This window comes from Lampetra planeri, chromosome 51, assembly GCF_965212315.1.
Source record: "Lampetra planeri chromosome 51, kcLamPlan1.2.h2, whole genome shotgun sequence".
Classification (NCBI taxonomy): Eukaryota; Metazoa; Chordata; class Hyperoartia; order Petromyzontiformes; family Petromyzontidae; genus Lampetra; species Lampetra planeri.
In genome coordinates, this window is record NC_136157.1 from 7,863,296 (window position 1) to 7,887,283 (window position 23,988).

The 23,988-nt window shown below is 51.1% G+C and overlaps 1 protein-coding gene across 3 annotated transcripts in view; it reads left to right on the forward strand.

Moving 5' to 3' along the window:
- Positions 1–2,552: 2,552 nt before the first annotated feature.
- Positions 2,553–23,988, forward strand: part of COG3 (component of oligomeric golgi complex 3) — a 29,142-nt gene continuing 7,706 nt past the window's right edge. Inside the window, exons 1-15 of one of the 3 annotated variants that reach the window (XR_013588524.1) lie at positions 2,553–3,233; positions 5,066–5,212; positions 6,504–6,565; positions 7,663–7,828; positions 8,252–8,326; positions 9,947–10,039; positions 11,263–11,388; positions 15,670–15,747; positions 16,660–16,703; positions 17,111–17,237; positions 19,026–19,117; positions 19,622–19,761; positions 20,671–20,831; positions 21,305–21,416; positions 22,744–22,859. Coding sequence is in view for 2 of the 3 variants with exons in the window: in XM_078616731.1 (XP_078472857.1) it covers positions 2,598–3,233; positions 5,066–5,212; positions 6,504–6,565; positions 7,663–7,828; positions 8,252–8,326; positions 9,947–10,039; positions 11,263–11,388; positions 15,670–15,747; positions 16,660–16,703; positions 17,111–17,237; positions 19,026–19,117; positions 19,622–19,761; positions 20,671–20,831; positions 21,305–21,416; positions 22,744–22,859 (2,175 nt within the window). In the remaining variant the exon portion in view is untranslated. The remainder of the gene's footprint in view (positions 3,234–5,065; positions 5,213–6,503; positions 6,566–7,662; positions 7,829–8,251; positions 8,327–9,946; positions 10,040–11,262; positions 11,389–15,669; positions 15,748–16,659; positions 16,704–17,110; positions 17,238–19,025; positions 19,118–19,621; positions 19,762–20,670; positions 20,832–21,304; positions 21,417–22,743; positions 22,860–23,988) is intronic. The other 2 variants (XM_078616731.1, XM_078616732.1) reach the window with 2 other exon arrangements.

The following is a 23,988-nucleotide window of genomic DNA, read 5'->3' on the forward strand; positions in this document are numbered from 1 at the left end:
TTGGTTCTTTTGGTAAAGTCACGTAGATATGATATAAAAATGAAAGTAATAAAATAAAATTAAAAATGAAACACAAGACCGCTTGTGTTGCGATCGAAACGTCGTGGGTTTTTTTGCATTTATTATTTTAAATTTCTTATTTTTATTTCTTGTTTTTTATTTTATTTTATTATTATTTTTTTCTATCTACGTGCCTTTACCGAAAGAACCAAGAATATGAATTCCTGCAGTCACGAAAGTTTTCATTTTGTTGTTGTTGTTCATGCAAGGCTTATTATTCAAATTGTAACCAATTATATTCGTTTGTTACAAGAATAATACATTTTCATATTCACATCGATTCAGAATCCAGTCAGTTATTGTAACTGAGTGCAAATTCATTTTGGGAAGAGCGACTGTTCAGATTTTTTTTGCGAAAATGTGAAAATTCGTGAACCCTCTCTTTCCTGTTCATAGTTGACTTTTAAAAACTCACATCAATACAGAACCCAGTAAGTCGATACTTATAAAAATGAAACCATCCCTACAACGCATTTGCAACAAACATAAGTCGAGAACCAAGTGTTTATATATTTTTATTCACTCTCATGGGTGAGGAAAAGTTAAAGTTTGGAAAGCCAATTTTTGTATTGAAACATTCCGTTGGTTGACTGTCTTCCCGACAGAAAGGTAACTCAAACAGCTCTTAACAACGCTACTACGATAATGCTGCTTTATAATTGTAATTCTTTAATCACAGGTTTGTAATAAACTACTCTCAGAAGGAGTCAATTACAATGCAGCGCATCACATTCACTACTTTGGATTTCATTCGGATACACCCAGAAAGATTTGCAGACAGAGAAAGACTTTGACTTTTAAACAACTTTTATTGTCGCCAGCAGCCTCAGCACTGGAGGCGATTCCGATATGAAATACACACTCACCAGCAACACAAATAAACAAGCGCTATACATCTAGAGAGAGACAGTTTTCAGTTTAATTTATTAGGTATAGCCCTGTGAGCCATTCGGCTCTTGAATCGGGTGTAAACGCAACAAACAAAAAACAATAAAACATCTTAAAGTGACTAAGTGCAAACAGAAAATCCAAGAAAAGACAGCTACATATTGCAGAAAAAGCACCGTGAACGAACGCTGTGTGCAAAAATCCCAGTGGGATGCAAGTCAAACAACAACAACCACAAGACAACTTCGATTAAGGCCATCGTTGACAGTATTCGCACGTGGACAGCAGAGGTGGCGTGATGGACACAGCCGTTTCAATACGGGCGGCACAAGCTGTCTGTGTGTTTGGGGCCGTCCATATATGACGTCACGCATCTAGGGGGGGGGTCAGACATTTGTGACGATGTGTGACGAGGGGGGGGGTTGAGAAATGTGACGTCACATCAAAATGCGCAACTTTTAATAAATATAGACAACACGTTTTACTTAATTAAATAGACTTTTTAATAAATGTTTTCTCCTACAACATCAGAGTGCAGCGCCACATTAAAACGCACTACAATGACAATAGTTTAAAGCGATTTGAAGCATGTTTTATTTTTGGGGGGGGGGGGGGGGGCAGAGCTTTGTGACGTCATATTTGAGGGGGGGGGGTCTAACTTTTTGTGACGTCGTGTGACGAGGGGGGGGGGGCAAACATCGTCCAAAATCGCGTGACGTAATTTATGGACGGCCCAAGTGTTTCTGCCTTGTGATGGCACTTTGTAGGATTAACGTTGAGATTTATAAGGGCACGGGATGACCAATAAGGGCTAAATTTGTATGTGATAAGTTAGGGCACTGATAAGTATAGCTCGTGCTATACTTATGCGCACTTGGGAATCAATTCCCATGTGCGTATCTACACTATGAAATCTATGTCAAACCTTTATTCGTGAAATATATCGCGACGCTCGTGCTATACTTATGCGCACTTGGGAATAAAGGGGAAACTTATTGTCATATTTTGGTACTGGCAAAGGAGGTGCCATGATGACTGATATCTATTTTGGAATATCTGAATAGTTTGATGGTAATGCGCATTATGAAATGTATGATGTCATCCGAAACTTATATACATTACGGAATCAATTTCTGCGTGCTGGTACTGCTCATACACACTATGGAATCAATCCTGCGCGCACTACTTATACGCATTATGGAATTATATAGTATGATGCTAATGACGTTATGAAATGTATTGCTATGTTCATCCTACTTATATACATTACGGAATACATTTCTGCGTGCGCGTACTACTTATATGCACTATGGAATTAAATAGCACGATGCTAATGCGCGTTATGAAATATATTGCTATGTTCATCCTATACTTATACACATTACGGAATCAATTTCTGCGTGCGCGTACTACTTATACGCACTATGGAATTAAATATCATGATGCTAATGTGCGTTATAAAATGTATTATGTACATCCTATACTTATATACATTACGGAATCAATTTCTGCGTGCGCGTACTACTTATTCACACTATGGAATTAAATAGCACGATGCTAATGCGCACTATGAAATGTAACACGACGCTCGCGCTATACTTGTGCGCAGTGGGGAATGTGAAGCGGAACGCGGCTTCGTGACGACGACGATGGCCACGCAGTCGGGCCCTCGGCGGCCGCCCTCGGTGGCGAGCGGGGCCCTCCCCCAGCAGCCGCAGGGCCCTGAGTCCAGGGCCCCCCTCCAGCCGCAGCAGGGCCTCGGGTCCAGGGCCCCCCCCCAGTCGCAGGGCCTCGGGTCCAGGGTCCCCGGGGAGCAGCCGGCGGGCAGGGAGCGCTGGGGCCCCGGCGCCCCGGCCATGGCGCTGCTGAGCGAGCGGCAGGGAGACAGCGTGGCGGCGCTGCAGGCGCTGGCGGAGAGCAGAGCCCTGCCCGAGCAGGTAACGAGGGGTAACGAGATGGTAACGAGGGGTAACGAGATGGTAACGAGGGGTAACGAGCGGCAGGGAGACAGCGTGGCGGCGCTGCAGACGCTGGCGGAGAGCAGAGCCCTGCCTGAGCAGGTAACGAGGGGTAACGAGATGGTAACGAGGGGTAACGAGATGGTAACGAGGGGTAACGAGCGGCAGGGAGACAGCGTGGCGGCGCTGCAGGCGCTGGCGGAGAGCAGAGCCCTGCCCGAGCAGGTAACGAGGGGTAACGAGATGGTAACGAGAGGTAACGAGCGGCAGGGAGACAGCGTGGCGGCGCTGCAGGCGCTGGCGGAGAGCAGAGCCCTGCCCGAGCAGGTAACGAGGGGTAACGAGGTGGTAACGAGATGGTAACAAGGGGTAACGAGATGGTAACGAGGGGTAACAATCAGCGACGAGTAGTAACGAGATAGTAACTAGGGGTAACGAGATGGTAACGAGGGGGTAACGATATGGTAACGAGGGGTAACGAGGAGACAGATTAATCAGTGACGAGGATTACAGGGTGAGAATCTTGATGTTAGACTGGAGGCGTAAATCCGATGAGCTGTGAAGCTCTTTCCCCCAACTGCCCCCAGTCGGGTCACGAGGAGCCTGCCACAGGAGCCGGAGTTGATGTTCACACCACCCGAGTGGCAATTGCGGCTCTTAAGTTCTGGTGATTTAGCGTCACCGGCTGATGACTCAAATACGTACGGTGCGAAAAAAGTTCAGCGGGTACGTACAGTGGCCCGAGCCATTCTCGAGTGCGGCCTTGTGCATTGGTCTGTGGCCCACAGTGGCCCACACACGACGGCGTGGGCCCTCTCACGCCCGCCGTGCAAGTAGCACCGCGGTTTAAAATTGTTAAAATTAATAATTATCGGGGCGGCCGCTGCATCCGAACCGCGCACCTCGACCACGACTTCTGCACAGCCCTTGGACGTTGTTGTCTCAGCGTGCGGCGCATGGAGCGGTGGCGCTGCGGTTAGCGCACCGCAATGTGGAGCAGCCGGCAAGCAGAGTTCGATTCCCGCTCACGGCCAACACCAGCGACGATTATCTAAATCGGTTCTGGGCTTGCCCTAAGTCGACTCGGCCTCAAATGAGTACTTGTGTGCGGTGTGCAAACATCGCCACTGGGGAGACAAAGGCGGCCGGGCCGTGGGCTGGCCACCCACCCCCTCGTGCGCTGTACCGGCCTTCATAAGGAGCTCGCTAACAGTACTTGCTCCTACGGTCTCTGAAAGCTATACGGGGGAACTTTGTCTTTGTTCGACTTTATTGAGCACCTGTGTGTAAACATCAGCACTGGGGAGACAAAGGCGGCAGTTACCGAACACAACTGTCCCTCATCCTCATTGATAGGTTCTCACTTACACTGGCCCCAACAGTCTGTTAAAGGCTCTACACTTCCGCTCATGACCAGCGGTAGCGTAGAGGTTAACTCACTGCAACTTCGAACCCAGGCGCCAAGTTCAATTCCCACTCATAACCAATAACTGGCGAATATTTGAACTCGTCACGGGGCTGCCCTAGGTCGACTCAGCCTTGAATGTGTCCCTGGTGTAGCGTGTAAAGCATCAGTGCTGGTGAGACAAAGGCGTGCCACTCGTGGTCTTGGAAACTCACCCCCATTATGTGCCATGTCTGCTCGCTCACAGAACTTTTTCCAACAGCCAGTTCAAGGCTGTTGGAGACTAGGCTCTTAGATAAGCTGTCTCGGGTGTGGACCAATCAACTTCAAGGACAGTGCATATCATTATCATTACCAGAGTTGTTTCTTTTTGTTTGCATTTTGACTGCTTGTGTTGTGGTTATTGCAAACATGATGCCTTGTATAAAGGTGTCAGTTTTGTACCAGTTGAAAGGGTAAAAACCTACTACTACAGTTCAAGGCTATTGGGAGGGGCACCGAGGTCCTCCCTATATCACGGTCCACCCTAAACCGCATCCGCACAAACCATGGCAGACGCGGATGCACAAATGTCAAATTTTTAATTCTCCAGTGTGCCATCACAGCGATGCACTCCGCTGCTCCTGACGCGGTTGCCTGGCTTTGCCACCTGAATGTGAAATCGCAGTTGTTGCTCTGCATCTGCATCACCCATACGAAAGAAGAAGGAGTGGGGCGATGTTTGTCGTTGTGTGATCGCGTGTCCCTCCGGCAGCTGCCCCTGGAGGAGCTGACGAGGCTGCCCAGCCGCCCCTTGCAGCTGCCGGCGCCCCTGGCCGCACCCGCGTCTCTCGAGGAGGCCCTGTCCAACGGTTTCCGCTCGCTCGGCATGGAGCACGAGAGGATAGAGACGGCCCAGCAGGTGCCGCCAGCCACGCACGCAGCACCAGCGCACGAGACACGAGTGGCAATACCCACCCTGCCCTACCCTGCCCCTTTGCCTGCCCCCCCCCCCCATGCCTTTGCCTCATACCAAAAACTCAGCACGTTAAAGGTTGCCAGGCAAATGAAATGGAAATGACCCATTTCTTTGGGCAGACAGCGATGTGATGGTGAATGTTTGATGTCACAGTGGTAACGTTCTGACCCGCCCCGACTGGACATCTGTGAAAAAGAGCTTTACAGCTCATCGGATTCCTCCAGTCTAAATACACGTTCTGATATTCAGGTGCAGAATTGCATGATCCATTTCCAAGTTCGTTACTTGATGAAGGTCAAAGCAGTTTGAGCGAAAGGTTGTGCGTTGATGTTAAGTTCAGTCATGAAAGGCTTCAAGCCATCGGTGAGGAGCTTTATTGATTAGAATTTGATCAATCCATTGGCATGTATAAATAATATAATCTCTGTGAACATTAGTCTTTTTCAGGTAGTGGAGGTTAAATTATGAAAAATAAATTGGCATAAAACTACCACGTTGCTTACCCCAAAAACGAATATCAATAATTCTGTTGCCTATGAACACCCACGTTAGAAGTTCAAAACGAACAGGTTTCATCAATAACACTGGCCTTCAAAGGATAAAAATGGGCGACGTTTGAGGAAATGTCCCTTCTTCAGAGCACTTACATAGTCCAGAGACACAGAGGGGTCTCTCTGTGTGAAATAAACAACATTGATCACCACCAACTTTGATCAAATCTCGCAGTGGCTGTGAGAGTTTTTCTTCAGCTCCCCGATGAACTGAAACAATAGCAAATGGCGAGTGAAACGCTTCTACACGTGACATTTAGTTTGGCTGTAGGGTGGTCAAGGGTCTTAAAGACAATAATTTTTGGCATAACCAAAACATGTATTATGAATCATAGGTTTGGCTGCAAAAACCTTAGAATTTAAATGACGTAAGGATTCTAATAGCTGAGTGAAGAGTGGGTGAGTCAGTCAGCAGTGTGTCGCACACGGGATATTGTATTACGAGGGACGTGTGTTTGCTACGTGTTGTTGCTGTGTGTGTTAGTGCTGTGTCGGTTCTGTGTGTTAATGCCACATTGGTTCTGTGCGTCGATGCCGTGTGTCTTGTTGCTGTGCGTCGATGCTGTGTGTAGTTGCTATGTGTGCGTGTTGTGTTGGTACTGTTTGCGTGAGTTCTTTGTGTCACGGTGCTTCGATGTTGGTGCGGCGTGTGGTCAAAACGCCCGTGCATTTTTCCTGTGCAGTTCTTCACGTGGTTCTCCAAGGTGCAGGATCAGATCAATGAGGATGAGGATGCCAGCTACAGGTGTGTGTGTGTCGTCCCGCATCAACTCTGGCGCACAACAATCCCTCCTCGAGCTGGCGTCGTAGACAGTTTAGAACCAGTGAAGGAGGCCAGACACGCAGAGTCAGAGAGAGGTTAATTGAATTATCATTGAAAGGGAATGCTTTAGTTGTTTATGCTAATACACCACATAGAAGCACTCCAAATGGAAGACCGGGCTAGGTTTAATTTTAATAAATGGCTCCTTTCTCTTTGCTATGGGACTCAGTGGGAGTGGTTTGAATCGGTCTATGAGACTCTGCAATTGGCTTCCCATTGGGGGCAGATGAACTGTGCAGCATGAGCGCGATTGGCTACGTACCGTGCGAAAGAAGTTCAACATACTATGTACATGTTTAACTTTTACTTATTCGATAATTGAGTAATTTGCAGTTTAACATTTCTTGCAAATTTGGACAATGACGCAGGCACACATTGGCCTACTCTTGCGAATGACGTCACGGGATATTTAACGCCCGCTGTGAAGCAGATGGCACACATTTTTACGATGAATACATCCGAACGGGCGGCCGCTGAATTGGAACTGCGAACTTCTGCTATAAGCAGCGAATACCCAACCGCTGGGGCCTGTCACCGCTGAATAGAGCGATGTCACCGCTCCATATATATGGGCGCAGTGGTGGCGAGATGTTAACTACCCCGCCTCTTATGCAGGAGGTCGTGGGTTCCATCACCAGCCTGATGCCTGTGTATTTGGAATGTGCATGTTCTCCCCACACTTGGATTTTTCTCCGGGTCCTCTGGTTTTTCCCTCCACGTTTAGAATCAACATGCGTTTAGAGTGTGTTTCTGCTGTCAATTTCCACGTGATAAGCCACTTCGTTGAGTTATCAATTGTGGCCAGGTCGGTTCTGAAGAAGAGCTGTGTAGCGCAGTGGGAGGGACTTACCTGGTAAAATAAAAAATAGTTTAGTTTTATATTCTGGACATCTGTGAAAAAGTGTTTCATAGCTCTTTGGATTTCTCCAGGACACATAACGATTCTTATTCTGATATCAACCCGGAGCGCATTGCAGAGTGGCTACGACTGACGTGCGTGCCCGCCGCCCCCTCGGCAGGCGCGTGCGCGAGTCCCTGTACGGCTACGGCGAGCAGTGCGACACGATGCTGCGCGACGTCGACCTGGCGCTGCAGGAGCTGCAGCTGCTGGAGCAGCAGTACGTGCTCGTGTCCACCAAGACCGGGGCGCTGCACTCCGCCTGCGAGGAGCTGCTCATGCAGCAGGCACGGACCGCGCGCGGCAGTGGTGGTGACACGCGGCACGCGGGCTCTCCGTACAACGCACGCAAGTGTCGCTGCGGTCTACGGCTCCATTGTTGCCACGCCCCCGATTAACACTGCGGGCACGTTGGCCGTAAAAACTGTACCCGCCTGTCTCATTTGTGGTTCAACGTTAACGATCACATCATTCGCAAACGAAGGCCATTGTGTGCCGGTGCTCCGGTCCTAATTTGGCAAACAAACAAAAAACCCTGAAAATTGCTCACTTTGACCGTACTGTACATAGCAATCATCGTGCCCTGGTGCAACAACTCTCCTGAAAAAGAGTCTTGAGACACATGCTTTCCTGACTAAATAGGGATAATCACACAATTACAATGAATCGTGACACAACTGCTGGTCCCTGTGTTTCCCCGCTGCGTGCAGTCCAAGCTCGTGGAGCTGGCTGAAGACATCCAGCAGAAGCTGTCTTACTTCAACGACCTGGAGAACATCAGCACGGTGCGTGCGGTGCCGCCACGAGAACGCGCCGGCGGTTCCCCCACTCACGATGGAACGGGTTGCGTAATCGACAAAATTCCGCTCGTCAGAAGCGAGCCAGGCATTCTTACTCTGTTCCAGCCTTGAGTACGGTTGTAGTGGTGGTCATCAGTGGTGGTGACGGCGGTTGTGGTACAGCGGGGAGCGGTGGTGTAGCGAGCTGCGCTACGAACCCGGCGACCCCAGTTCGATTCCCACGCACGGCCAACACAAAGTGACGATTATCTGAACCGGTCTTGGGCCTCCCCTCAAATGAGTAGCTGGTGCGGTGTGTTAACATCGCCACTGGGGAGACAAAGACGGTCGGGCGTGGTGCTGGCCACCTTCCCCCTCATGTGCCTTTCCCACCTTCATAGGTGCCTGCTGAAAGCACTTGCCGTAACACTTTGTTAAGGCTATATGGGGGATATTTGTCATTTTGTTATATTGGGGAGTTGACGTTTATTTTGTTTAACCAGGTGGTGAGATCTCAAGAGACCAGGAAAGGAGTCTCATCGCAAGCGTGACCTGGGCCACCCACACCACTAAAGCAAAACAAATATATTACAGCAACGAAGTGAATAGAAATGAGAAAAAAACAACTTCATCTCATTAGAAATAAAACATATTGCACAAATATGACCCATGTTAAATAATCAATTCCCTGTAGCGAAAGTCGCTTTGGGCAGATTATTTTTAGATTGATCACAGTAAACTTCTAGTTGAGTTACAGAAACATTGAACGGATTTAGGGTGCCTTGCACCAATGTGCAAACCGACGAGGGTATAACGAGGCAAACGCAGTTGCCAGTGAAGTTATAAAAGAATCGACAGTCTGGCATGGAACTGTGATCCCGATGTGTAAAGTAGCCGAGGGAATTGGACAGGATGGAATTTCCAGGTGTTTGGGGCGTTAACACAGAATGAGTGAGATCCATGCAGGTTTTGTCCTTGGTACAATCCACTTTAGTGTTGTCGGGCGCCGTAATATTTTGAAGCTTTTGGTGCTGGATTAACACTGTGGATAGGTAAGGTCCAGAGTCATGAGGGTACGCATTAAATAGGAACTTGGGCCAGTGAATCTCCCTCTGAGTTGAAAGATGAGAGGTGGTAACCGGTCTTAGAGTAAAGATCACCGTGGTCACATGGTGGTCGTGCTGTCATGTGGTATATAGATGGTCGTGGTTGTCGTGTGTGTTGGTTGTTGTATTGTAAGGATGTTACACTTGTTGGGGTGTGTGTAGAGAGGTTGCGGTAGTGTGTGGTGGCTTCTAGTTGTCTATCCGGCCAGGTGGCCACGCAGTAGAGCGAGCAGCTCGCAATGGAGAGACCGCGAGTTCAAATCCTGGTTGTGGGGGCTGACTCAGCCCCATAATCCCTCCGGGGTCAATACAAATGTGTTCCGCTTCATGGACAAGTCAACAATGGATAGACCCGCCCCCGTCATAGGAATGTGGAATTTCTCACCACTGGGTTTAGTGCATCGCCTCAATGTTCACTTTGACTTTTGTTTGGAACTGTGCAACGGCCGTTGTTGTTGAATCGTTGCTTAAGTCACCGCCCCCGCCCCCCCTCGTACCATCTACTTCCTCCGTTGTTTAGAAGCTGAACAACCCCAACTTGGCCGTGACGAGCGAGGGCTTCGTGGCGACGCTGGTCAAGCTCGACGACTGCATCTCCTACATCTCCTCCCACGTGGGTGTCTCACAGGGGGGGGGGCACACCTGGGCTGCCACATTTCCCCGCCCCCCTCTTCAGATATCTTCTGTAAATATTGATATATGTATGTGTATATTTGAGCAGCAGGGTGGTGGGTAACGTTTGTGGCTCATTGCACAGTTGGCTATGTACAGTGCGAACGACGTTCATACATGTGCAGTGCAGTAGCAAGGTGCCTGGGTTCGATTCCCAATTCAGGTGCCTTTCTGTGTAGTGTTTTTCTGTTCTCCTACTGCTCTGCATGGGGTTCCTCCATTTTCTCCGCTTTCCAAAGACAAAAACACCCTCACACAATGTAACTGGCATTGGCCAAAACATCCCAGTGCAGAAAAAAAATCGCCTGCAAATGACTCCACTGGGATCGCACGCACACGCATATATCAGCAACATCGCTAACTTTTGCAACAGAAAACTTGGTAGGACCCTCCTGAAAAGGGTCGTCTCGTATATATATAAAAAAATCTAATTATTAGTTTTAAATAACGTCATTCATACAAATCGCATCTCACAGTCGCTGAGGAACCACAGACACGAGCTGGAAGGCTGCCAGGCGGAGCCGGCGCCAACAGTTTGCTCTGCAATTAGTTTTGTGTTTATACGTGTCGGAGGAAGCCAGAGCAGCCGGAGAGACCCACACATGCAAGGAGGCAAGACTCTGTACCATACAGAAGGGCCAGACGATATCAGTCCACACTTCTCTGTGACGCATTCCACTGGCAAGCCAGGGTATATGGCTCCTTGGTGCCCACTGGAGCGGAGTTTCGCAATATTTGTCATTTGTCCGATCCACCAACCCTCGCCTCCATAGTGCTGGAAGACTCGGTGAGACTTCCCTGCACAAAACAAACACAAGAACATTCATGACTAAGCCTATTAAACACAGCGCCTTGCTTCGCGATACCCCTGCGCAAGAATATTGGCGCAATTACCACACGCTCGAATGATTTGACGATGTGATCTCGGCACGTGCGTACGTACGTGTGTACGTGTGTACGTGCGTACGTGTGTACGTGCGTACGTGCGTACGTGTGTACGTGCGTACGTGTGTACGTGCGTACGTGTGTACGTGCGTACGTGTGTACGTTGGAACTTTCACACCGTACGTAGCCAACCGTGCTAATCGTGAGGTTTGCGGAGGCATGATGCGGTAACCGCACCCCGTGTGTCCGGGCCCACGGCCATGGTGTCTCCTCGCACAGCCGGGCTTCAAGGACTTCCCCACCTTCCTGCACAAGCAGCAGCAGTGCCTGTCGCGCGCCCTGCTGCTCATGAGGACCTCCGTCGTGTTCACGCTGCAAAAGCTGACGGCCACGCTCAGCAAGCGGGTGAGTGTGCAGCAGCAGCAGCACGCTCGCACAAGTGCTCTCCCCTTCGGCCCTCAAGACAGGTTATTGATGTGCAGTTCCATGCTTTTTGTATGTATGTATGGTGAACTTCTTTCGCACCGTACGTAGCCAACCGTGCTCACCGGAGGTGCTAATAGCACGGTTGGCTCCGTACAGACTGATAGCTGATAGCCACACATGTTCTTAGTCACGTATATAAAATACTTTCTTACAGTCTGCTTTCTTACCGCAATCTTAAGCCGAATCCAATGCTGAAAAATAACCTGCGAATTACTCGATTGGGATTACACGCACGGCAACATGGCCCCCTGCTAAGAAAACTTGGCAGGAACCAACCTGAAAAAGAGTCCTGAGACTCTGCGAGGTTTTCCTGGGTGAACGAGCGTAAATTTATCTAAATAATTTTACTAAAATTATTGTGCTAACCGTTTTGACTGGGCCTTGTATCAAAACGCTTTGTTCATTATTAGCCGACCCACTCAAACAATGCCGAGTCTTATCGGATCCTACGTTGCGTCATGGTGTCCTAGACAGCCAGGGTTATCTGCAGGCAAGGTGGCAAGCTGAAGCCAGCCATGCCGCATGAGTCACCACAGCAAACGCTGGGTTCTCCCAGAGACCCCCTAAGCTTCTCTTGGCTGTGTGCGATGCTGGGAAAAACCCGTGCTTGATTAGTGATGGTGTTAGGACTGTGTGTTCTATGAAGCAGACATTTCTGGGAAATTCTGAGTGTTATGCTGACCTGCCCACTAATTGACTCACGTATTTATATAGAGCTTTTTAAACAACCAACTGTCAGTCAAGATTTGGCATGGATGAGAGAGAGTAAATTTTGCGAAATCAGTCTTAAAAAATTCCAGCTTCCTCCACCGTTTTCCCTCCACCATGCCAAACACTTGTGAATGTAATTTACCAAACAACTTGATAAGGATCCTCCTGCAAACGAGTCTTGAGATGCAGTGATTGAGGCTTTATTGTTCGCCTGTTGGCGTCCTCTGGTCTAACACCGTTTGAGACGAGGCTCTAAAGAAAGCTGTCTCTGGTGTGGACTAATCAGTTTCAAAGACAATGCCATCATATACTACCGGAGCATGGTTTTTGTTTGTATTTTCACCACAAGTATTGTGGTTAATGCAGACAGATTCCTTGCAAAAGCTTTCAGTTTGGTGTTTTAACATGTTAACACAACTGTTTTGTTGCCAGACAAAAGGGGGAAACCTATTCTTATATTTTGACACTGGCAAAGGAGGTCCCATGAAGTAATAGGGATTATTATTATTAACCCAATGAGGTCGATTTCAAATACGTTCTGCACCGGCATTCAAATGGGGAAGGGTCGTGTTTTTGCTTCGACAATGGTCGTGACTCCGCTTTCACAAAAGTCTATGTACAAATATGTACGTTGAGCTTCTGTCGCACCGCACGTAGCCAACCGTGCTAATCGGAGGTGCAAATCGGTTACGTGACCCCATTACCACCCTCGCGCACACGAGGGGTGACATTCCGATTGGGGGGTCCACGCGAATCCTCGCCGTCGCGCCCGGCAGACGATGCAAAACTGACTTTGTTCGGCGCCAGCGAGGTGGTGAGATGTTCACCCCCTCGCCTGGGAGGCCGTAGGTTTTGGGTTCGATTCTGATCCTGATGCCTGCTGTATATTTGGAGTTTGCGTGTCTCTCTCCCCCTGGTCACATTGATTTTTCTCCGGGTCTTCTGATTTCTCCCTCCACATTTAGAATCGACGTGCGTTTAGAGTATTTGGCTGCCGTAAATTTCCATGTGATAAACCACTTAGGTGAGCTATCATTTGTGGCCAGGTCACTTATGAATAATAGCTATATAGTTCAGGGAGCCTTACCTGCTGAAATAAATAGTAATAGGATAATAAGAGGATATTTGAGCACGTGGCTGGCATTTGAGGTGTTGCCCCCCCCCTTCCACCGGTGAGAGTTCCTCTCCCGTGAGCGTGTGAGTGGTGCGTGAGCGTGTGAGTGGTGCGTGCGCGTGTGGGTGGTGCGTGAGCGTGTGAGTGGTGCGTGAGCGTGTGAGTGGTGCGTGAGCGTGTGAGTGGTGCGTGAGCGTGTGAGTGGTGCGTGAGCGTGTGAGTGGTGCGTGAGCGTGTGAGTGGTGCGTGAGCGTGTGAGTGGTGCGTGCGCGTGTGAGTGGTGCGTGTGAGTGGTGCGTGCGCGTGTGAGTGGTGCGTGCGCGTGTGAGTGGTGCGTGAGCGTGTGAGTGGTGCGTGCGCGTGTGAGTGGTGCGTGCGCGTGTGAGTGGTGCGTGAGCGTGTGGGTGGTGCGTGAGCGTGTGGGTGGTGCGTGCGCGTGTGAGTGGTGCGTGAGCGTGTGGGTGGTGCGTGCGCGTGTGGGTGGTGCGTGCGCGTGTGAGTGGTGCGTGCGCGTGTGAGTGGTGCGTGAGCGTGTGAGTGGTGCGTGAGCGTGTGAGTGGTGCGTGAGCGTGTGAGTGGTGCGTGAGCGTGTGAGTGGTGCGTGCGCGTGTGAGTGGTGCGTGCGCGTGTGAGTGGTGCGTGAGCGTGTGAGTGGTGCGTGAGCGTGTGAGTGGTGCGTGAGCGTGTGAGTGGTGCGTGAGCGTGTGAGTGGTGCGTGAGCGTGTGAGTGGTGCGTGCGCGTGTGAGTGGTGCGTGCGCGTGTGAGTGGTGCGTGAGCGTGTGAGTGGTGCGTGAGCGTGTGAGTGGTGCGTGAGCGTGTGAGTGGTGCGTGAGCGTGTGAGTGGTGCGTGAGCGTGTGAGTGGTGCGTGCGCGTGTGAGTGGTGCGTGCGTGCGTGAGTGTGCGTGGCGGTGTGAGTGGTGCGTGAGGTGGCTGTGCGTGTGTGTGCGTGAGCGTGTGAGTGGTGCGTGAGCGTGTGAGTGCGTGGAGCGTGGTGGTGGAGCGAGTGAGTGGTGCGTGACGGTGTGAGTGGTGCGTGTGAGTGGTGAGTGCGAGCGTGTGAGTGGTGCGTGAGCGTGTGAGTGTGCGTGAGCGTGTGAGTGGGGCGTGAGCGTGTGAGTGGTGCGTGAGCGTGTGAGTGGTGCGTGAGCGTGTGAGTGTGCGTGAGCGTGTGAGTGGTGCGTGAGCGTGTGAGTGGTGCGTGAGCGTGTGAGTGGTGCTGTGAGCGTGAGTGTGCGTGAGCGTGTGAGGGTGTGCGTGAGCGTGGTGAGCGTGTTGCGTGAGCTGTGAGGTGCGTGAGCGTGTGAGTGTGTGCGTGAGCGTGTGAGTGGTGCGTGCGCGTGTGAGCGGTGCGTGAGCGTGTGAGCGGTGCGTGAGCGTGTGAGCGGTGCGTGAGCGTGTGAGTGGTGCGTGAGCGTGTGAGTGGTGCGTGAGCGTGTGAGTGGTGCGTGAGCGTGTGAGTGGTGCGTGCGCGTGTGAGTGGTGCGTGAGCGTGTGAGTGGTGCGTGAGCGTGTGAGTGGTGCGTGAGCGTGTGAGTGGTGCGTGAGCGTGTGAGTGGTGCGTGCGCGTGTGAGTGGTGCGTGAGCGTGTGAGTGGTGCGTGAGCGTGTGAGCGGTGCGTGAGCGTGTGAGCGGTGCGTGCGCGTGTGAGTGGTGCGTGAGCGTGTGAGTGGTGCGTGAGCGTGTGAGTGGTGCGTGAGCGTGTGAGTGGTGCGTGAGCGTGTGAGTGGTGCTTGCGCGTGTGAGTGGTGCGTGAGCGTGTGAGTGGTGCGTGAGCGTGTGAGTGGTGCGTGAGCGTGTGAGTGGTGCGTGAGCGTGTGAGTGGTGCGTGAGCGTGTGAGTGGTGCGTGAGCGTGTGAGTGGTGCGTGAGCGTGTGAGTGGTGCGTGAGCGTGTGAGTGGTGCGTGAGCGTGTGAGTGGTGCGTGAGCGTGTGAGTGGTGCGTGAGCGTGTGAGTGGTGCGTGCGCGTGTGAGTGGTGCGTGAGCGTGTGAGTGGTGCGTGCGCGTGTGAGTGGTGCGTGAGCGTGTGAGTGGTGCGTGCGCGTGTGAGTGGTGCGTGAGCGTGTGAGTGGTGCGTGAGCGTGTGAGTGGTGCGTGAGCGTGTGAGTGGTGCGTGAGCGTGTGAGTGGTGCGTGAGCGTGTGAGTGGTGCGTGAGCGTGTGAGTGGTGCGTGAGCGTGTGAGTGGTGCGTGAGCGTGTGAGTGGTGCGTGTGAGTGGTGCGTGAGCGTGTGAGTGGTGCGTGAGCGTGTGAGTGGTGCGTGAGCGTGTGAGTGGTGCGTGAGCGTGTGAGTGGTGCGTGAGCGTGTGAGTGGTGCGTGAGCGTGTGAGTGGTGCATGAGCGTGTGAGTGGTGCGTGCGCGTGTTCCCCGCCACAGGATGCCACCGTGCCGGTCACGGACGACGGCTTCACGCTCTTCTACGTCAAGTTCCGGGCGGCGGCCCCCAGAGTGCGGGTGAGCGAGCGGTCGACACGGCCGCCGTCGGTGCCCCTCCCGGTTGCCTGAGTCGCGTGGCTCGAAGGCATCGTGTCAGCGGGAGGCAGCTTCTTCAACGCTCTCACTTGTTCCATTGGAACCTCATTTGCCAGTAGCAAAACATGATAATTTTTTTTTACCCTTTTATCTGGCAACAAAACTGACACTTTTTTTTACAATGAGTCATGTTTGCATTGACCACAATACCTGCAGTCGAAATGCACTTGTTGGCAAAGCAAATAAAATAAATTCACCAAATAAGATATGGTCAAGTGCCATGAGTCATCACGGCCATTGAGGTTGTCAGCATTCTCCTTATCAGTTCACCGAGGATGTGTCTTGCAGCCGTTTGGTCTATGAAGTAAATAAGCAGATAAGTTGCCTCTTACATATCTGCCCCTCCACGTGAAAATAAATAAAAAAGTGTTTAGACATCCCATCAGCCACGTGGTCTTTTGTTAATGCATCGTTCCAGCAGCGTTGGCTCAACACAAGCAAACTCTGGTTTCAGCATGCACTGTCTCATCAGTGTGTTGTTAGACTTGCTTGAACCAATGATGATGTTATAAACAAGCACCCTCCTCTGTTAGATATAGGTCACTTTGTTTACAGTTGTGCAGGGCAAAGGTTGGGTTACCGAGAGTTGAACAATTCAACCTGACGGTGATTCGGTGAATTGTCTCTGTTCAGGCTTGTGATTCGATTCAAGAATCAATGTTTTTCACATTTTAACATTGCGGTGAATGGCAGTACCCCCGAGTGTAGAGACTGGCACCCACCTGGAAGGGTCTTCTCTTCACACTGCTAGACAAACAGAGAACATTGATATTGATGATGATTGATGGTGGCGATGATGATGATGATCTTGCCACTCGATGTGTTGCCCCTTAGAGCCTGATTGAGCAGATAGAGCAGCGCTCGGAGAAGAGCAAAGAGTGAGTAACTTCATCCGCCCACTTGTTGTTCAAACATGCACATTGCGCACTTTCTTTGTGGATTGTGCATAGTCAAATAATAACACAAAGGTCTGTTCCGCCGTGTAAAAATATCAAATTACATTTGTTTCCATCGCAGCCCTTGCCTGACGTCAAGAAACACGGCGGCATTTGTTGTAATTTGGCTGCACTCTGCTGCTGAGGCTCACATAGTCCTAATTAGTCCCAACTTTGCCGCTCAAACAAATACTGCTTAGTCCAGAAGGCCCGTAGGTTCATGGACTAATGTGTTCTGCTATACATTTTTATAATTGTTGCATTGCACATTTACCAGTTTTTATCCCCGATTTGGTTACTTGCAATGCCACAAAACTGATTTTGCACCGATTTTACCTGCCGTGCATCAGGTACCAGACGTGCCTGGCCGACATCCACCTGTGCTACCTGGAGCAGAGGGACGCGCTGCTGAGGCCCAGCATCTCCGCCACCATCGGCGAGATGACGCAGCACAGCGTGCGCGACCACTGCGCGCTGGTACGCGCTCCTCCTCGCCCCCATATGTGAACGTCAGTGTGAACCTGTGAGTGTGAACCCTTGAGTGTATGTGAACGTGTGAGTGTGAACCCACGAGTGTGAACCCACGAGTGTGAACCCGTGAGCTTGTGTGAACCCGCGAGTGTGTGGCAAGAATTATTCAATATCGCCTTGCCAGACATGCTCAGGAAAAGCTTGTGGAGCCCCAATGTGGTTTCAGACCTGGGCCGTCCTGCATGGACGCCGTTTTCTCTCTCCGAGTGCTACAGCAGAGGAGTAGGGAATTTCACCAGGACCTACATCACTGCTGTATTGAACTGGTCAAGGCCTATGATACCATCAATATGCCAGGGCGCTGGGTTGTCCTTCTTGCTTTCAGTGTCCCAAACCGCCTGCTCACAATCATCAAGGACTTTAAGGTGGTGAGCAGACCCGGCTAAATCTGCGTGGTCGGGTGTCTCAAACCATTTTCTGATCACCTTGGGGTGCGACAGGGATGCCCTCTGGCATCTACACTATTTAACATATTTTTTGCCACATAGTTCGAGAAGCTTTCCATGGATGTACTGGTGGAATTTTAATCTAATATAGATACCATGGGAGGCTGATCGATGCCCGGGTGAGGTCAAGGGATCGCTCCCTATTGGTCAACCATATGTAAGCGGATGATCTGACGATTGCTTCCCACTTTGAGAAGAAGTTGGAGACGCTACTGCTCAACTTGAAGCATGATATTAACAGATGGGGCCTTACCATCAGTCCCACGAAAAAACACCTGCCTGGGTATTTTGTCATCAAATACTCCACCCCCTCAACTCCCCATTGGTGATGAGGCAGTTGTGGCGAGAGTGGAGAGGTTTCCATACCTGGGCAGTGTGCTTATGACCAGCTCCGGTCTGACACCAGAGGTCTCACTCTGAATCAGTTGAGCAGCATTATATTTTGATCGACTGCGTAACGCTGTGTGGAAGCTACCTGGTCTTTTTTATCCACACGAAGCTTCGGGTCTTCTCGGCCACAGTCATGCCCTTCCTTCTCTACGCTTGCGAAAGTGGACGCTCTCATGTAACATGTGCCGGTTAGAAACATTCAAGCTGGCCTGCCTACTTTCCATCCTGGGTTTTAACCAGGCTAGATTGTGTGAGGAGCTCACAAATCATTGAAAGATCTGGACACAGTCCCATCAGTGACCTTCTTCAGCAGCCAAAGCTGCATTGGCTGGGACATTCAGCCAGAATGACCAGCCAACGCATACCCAAACAGCTTTTGTGTGGCCAGATAATGGGGGCTAAACGGGTGCAGTATGAGCTCGAGAAGAGATAAACTGATGTGGATTGGATTACACTTGCTGATGATTGATACCAGCGGTGTCAAGTTTGTGCTGTGTGAAGGAGTCTCGTGAAGGACACTCGTGGGCAGTTCGAGGCAGTCATCCTCCAACAACAGTGTAGGGCAGAGGAGCGACGCTCACAAGAACTATCTAAATGCCGGGCGGTTGAAACGCAGAAAGTTGGCAAAGTAGGGGACACAGATTGTGCATCTCCCAGTAATTTAAGTCGGTCAATCCATGGTACCTGGGTCTGTTCCATGACCTGCTAGCAAGCCTGTGACACTTCACATGTCCTTAAAGTGCACATAGCCTGGCACAAGTGCCGTGGTGACGTCACCGCCACTTGGTGGCGAAGGGCGGGTATTGTGTTTGTGTTGACATGCGTGTTGACGTGTGTGTGTTTGTGTTGTTGTCGTGTGTGTGTGTTGACATTTGTGTGTCCTGGCTGCATCCTCCAGGTGCGCAGCGGCTGTGCCTTCATGGTCCACGTCTGTCAGGACGAGCATCGCCTGTTCAGCGAGTTTTTCTCACGGCCATCGCCAAGGCTTGAGTGAGTTGCGTGCACCAAATATTTATGTCACTTGCCGAGTGCAGACCCAAAGGCCCAACGTGCCAAAAGGCCGGCAACAAACAGCACAGTCCTCAGCCTCACTCAGAAACGGCCTCTGTTCTACTCAGCACAGGCCTCACATCCTCACTCAGCACAGGCCTCACATCCTCACTCAGCACAGGCCTCACAGCAACACTCAGCACAGTCCTCACATCCTGACTCAGCACAGGCCTCACATCCTCACTTAGCACAGGCCTCGCAGCAACACTCAGTACAGGCCTCACATCCTCACACAGCACAGGCCTCACATCCTCACTCAGCACAGGCCTCACAGCAACACTCAGTACAGGCCTCACAGTCTCACTCAGCACAGGCCTCACAATTCTACTCAGCACAGGCCTCACAGCCTCACTCAGCGAAGGCCTCACAGCAACGACTCAGCGAACGCCTCAGCGCTCCACGCGAGTGTTGAGGTTTTCTCTCCCGCGTGCTGTGCCATCGCAGTGAGCTGCTGGAGCGGCTGTGCCTGCTGTTTTACGATGCATTCCGCCCTCTGATCATCCACGTCATGCACCTGGAGACGCTGTCCGAGCTCTGCTCAATCCTCAAATCCGAGATGTTGGATGACCACTACCACAACAACCGTAAGCATGTCCTCAAGTGGGGTGGGTGCACAGGCCTGGCAGATATACAGGGGAAGGGAGATAGATCACTGGGCTTACATACTCTTTCGTCTCATACCCTACACATAGGTCCACAATCTCTCATCACCGTGAGGGCCAAGAGTTAAGCATTGCTTGGTGTCGCATTTTGTAGTGTCAATCTCTATCTGGTCTGGAATTCTCTTCCCTCAGGCATGTAGCTGGGCAGTTCTGGTGCACGCCTGTAATCCAGCTGGGTTGGTGACATCGCTCAAAGGTTGCGATTACTCCCTTCTCTTGGGAGTCGAGGTGCCATACCCTGGCTTGCCAGGAGAAGGCGGTACATATAATGTGGACTTCATCTGAATGGGATCGTGTTGCTCCCTCGCACGTGTGGGTTTGCTCCGGGTGCTCTGGTCTCCTCCCACATTGATGGATTTGGACGGACATCCCGATCTAGGGCCACGGAGCTTGAGCGATGGTTGGCATTGGTTATGGCCGCCTTTCCGCTTGTCTTTGGTTTACCGCACCACTGAATCTACGGACACAACACATCGTACAAATTGGCACCTTTTGTAAGGCTAAGTGTTAAACCTTCCTGTCCTCCTCTGCATACAGAAAAAAGTAAAAACTGCCTGGGCCATGATGCACTTGTCCTGCTTTCGCCGAAACCGAGTGCATCCATTCCCAATGTGACACTGGAAAATGGGTTACTGGCTCCCCAGCTCTCGGAATATCGGTAAAAATCGATTCTGACACAAGCGGTTATCGGTTTAAGCGTTTTACATCAGCCCTACCGGCTGCGTGCGTGCGTGTGTGTGCGTGCGTGTATGTGCGTGCGTGTGTGCGTGTGTGTGCGTGTGTGTGTGCATGTGCTTGCGTGCGTGTGTGCGTGTGTGCGTGCTCCCGTAGGGGAGGAGCTGGCCGCGTTCGCCATCATCGTGCGCCAGATGCTGGGGGACGTGCAGGAGCGCCTGGTCTACCGCACCCACATCTACATCCAGACGGACATCCTGGGCTACAGGCCGGCGCCCGGTGACCTCGCCTACCCGGACAAGCTGCACATGATGGAGGTACCGGCTGCCCGTGTGCCTGGCCCCCCAGCGCCCCCACGGAGGTGGCCAGGCATGCGGGAGGTTGTGGGGTTCGACCCCGACCCTGACGCCTGCTGGCTGACGCCTGCGTGTCTCTCTCCCCGTGGTCGCGTGGATTTATTTTTCTCCGGGTTCTCTGTTTTTTCCCTCCACATTCAGAATCAACACACGTTTAGAGTACGCACACACGCACACACACACACACACACGCGGGATGGTATACATGCGTGAGATGGATCCACTTGCATATGGACAAAGAACCAGAAGTGCGGAGGACCTGAGGGCATCACAGGAGAATGAGTGACCTTTCATCGAGAGGAGGTTGAATAACAATAATTTTGGAGAAGAGCTCTGTCGCTGTTGTAGTTAGCCGGTGCCCGCGTGTGCGGCCGCGAGTGGTCACCCGCCCATCCCTGACCGCCCCCCGCACGGCCCTGTCTTGTGCCCCGCAGCAAATCGCACAGAGCCTGCAGGAGGAGAGTGTGGCTGGCGGGCGGCCACAGCCGCCCTCCTTCTCCGAGGTGGCGCTGGAGGATGCCGCCCGGCGGAGCTCCGTGCCGGCTGGTGGGTAGAGACGAGCCACACTGCAGCAGCGGGCTGGAGTGCCAACTCCAAATATACCGGCGTCGTCAGGGTCAGAATCAAACCCACGGCCTCCTGTATACCAGGCGCTCACGCATCCTATAATTATCCTATTATTCAGTTTAACACGTAGGCTTTTGTGACCAATATTATTCATAAGAGGTTTTTGGGTTAGATTGCGTAAATATGAATGCATTGTAACCCTCCACCACCCAACACAGCCAATGATGCTGGATGTAATTACCAGCGAAACGTGGTACTACTCAAATAGTAAATGTGGATTTACTCTCCAACACACCGGTGCGCTGAAGTAGTAACTAATTGTCGCGTTGTTTACGTGACAAATCCCTTACTGATTGGCTGTGTCGGATGGTGAAGGGTTATGACACATTATTCTTACGCAATCTAACTCAAAAACCTTCACTATGAGTATCCTATGATTACTATTACAATGTATTTCATCAGGTAAGGCCCACTGAGCTATATAGCTCTTTCAGAAACGACCTGTCCACAAATGATAGCTTAACGAAGTGACTTATCATCACGTGGACATTTATAGCAGCCAAATACTCAAGACACATGTCGATTATACATTTGGAGGGAATAGCCGGAGGAACCGGAGGTCCCAGGTGAAAATAAATGCGACCAGTGGGAGAGAGGACATGCAAAGAAACTCCAAATATACAGCAGCAGGCGTCAGTTGAGATCGAACCCACGACCTCCTGTATAGCAGGCGAGGTAGTTAACATCTCGCCACCGCAGTGGTAGAATAAAAAATAGTTTTTACTTGAAACCTAGGCTTCTTTCGCCAATACTAGCCCGCAACTCCCGATTAGCACAGTTGGCCACGTACGGTGCAAAAGAAGTTCAACATACATAGCCGATGACGCTCAAAGCAGTGATCAGCGCAATCGACGGTGATGGCCTAACAAAGGCTGTCTTGGTTTGATTGGTGGCTTTGAGTGGTGGATGAAGGATTGCGTGTGGGGGAGTGCATGTGGACATCAAAGGGCTTGTGTTTGCTTGCAGTGGACATGACTTCACACAGAGACCCACGGACCCACAGAGTTCCGAAAGTTGCGTACAGACCCATAGTAATGCATAGAAACCCACAGACTCACAGAGACCCACACAGATCCATATACTCGGGCAGAGACTCTTAAACTCACATCGAAACACACAGACTCACGATGCATTTCACTCTTAACGCATGCGTGTGTGTGTGTGTGCTAACAGCACTTGCCCCTACAGTCTGTTAAGGCTATACGGGGGATCTTTGTCTCTGCCTCCGCGTGTTGACTGAGTGCAGGGGGATCTGCGCTGAAGGCCTCAGTCCCTGTGTCCCCAGCCGACCTCCATGGCATGTGGTTCCCCACGGTGCGGAGGACTCTCCTCTGCCTCTCCAAGCTCCACCGCTGCATGGAGGTGAGGTCATTCAGTTTTTCAGTTTCATTTATTAGGTACTAGCTTTACTACCCGGCTTCACCCGGGACTTGGATTCACCACGCCCGGCCGCCTTTGTCTACCCAGTGGCGATGTTCACACACTACACCACTTATTCGTTTGAGGCCGAGTCGACGTAGGGGAGACCCAGGACCGGTTCAAATAATCGTCACTGGTGGTGGCCGTGAGCGGGAATCGCGGGTCACATGACAGATTTGACTTCACAGCTCACTTGCCGTGCAAAAAATAAATGCATTATTGAGCTCCCCCCTCCCCCTCCCAAAAAAGTGTATTTTTATAATTTTTGCATGGTGTACAGTCTGGAAAGTACCCACATGTCAAATTACCAGTTTGTTGCATGTCGGGAAGTATGATAAACATTTTGAACAGACACACATATTTACAACTTTGCCTTTTATATATATGGAGATGGAGATAACCCTGTGAGCCATGCGGCTCTTGACTCGGGTGCAACCGCAACAAACAAAAACATGAACAAGAAACATCTTAAAGTGACTACGCGCAACAGAAAAAAAACAGCAAAGTCTTCCAGAAAAGACACAGTAACAGCAAGCCCACGTGAGAGAGCGGGTGGGATGAGTTAACGGGTGGGTGAGCTCGTGAGTGGGAGGGATTGAGTGCCTGGGTAGGTGTGGTAATGCATGAGTGAGTGGGTGGATGGGTTAATGGGCAGGTGAGTTAATGAATGGGTAGGAAAGTGAGTGACCGGGAGAGTTAGTGGGTGGATGGGACATGATGTTTTTAATGTGTGTGCACTGTGTGTGTGTGTCCTGTCCTGTTTGCGTGTGCCACGTGTGTACGTTCCTTGCGTGTGCTGTGTGTTTGTGCCGCGAGTGAGATTCGCGTTGTGTATGTGTGCTTTGTGTGTACTGTGTAATGGGGATGTAGTTGCTGTGTGTGTGGGTGCTACGTGTGTGCGCTGGGTGTGTGTGCTGTGCATGTGCTGTTTGCGTGTGCCACGTGTGTAGTAGGTGCCTCGGGTGTGCTGTGTGTACGTGCTGCGAGTGTGTTTGCTGTGTGTGCATGTGCTTTATGTGTACAATGTGATGCGAATGTAGTTGCTGTGTGTGCGTGTGTGCCGCTTGTGACC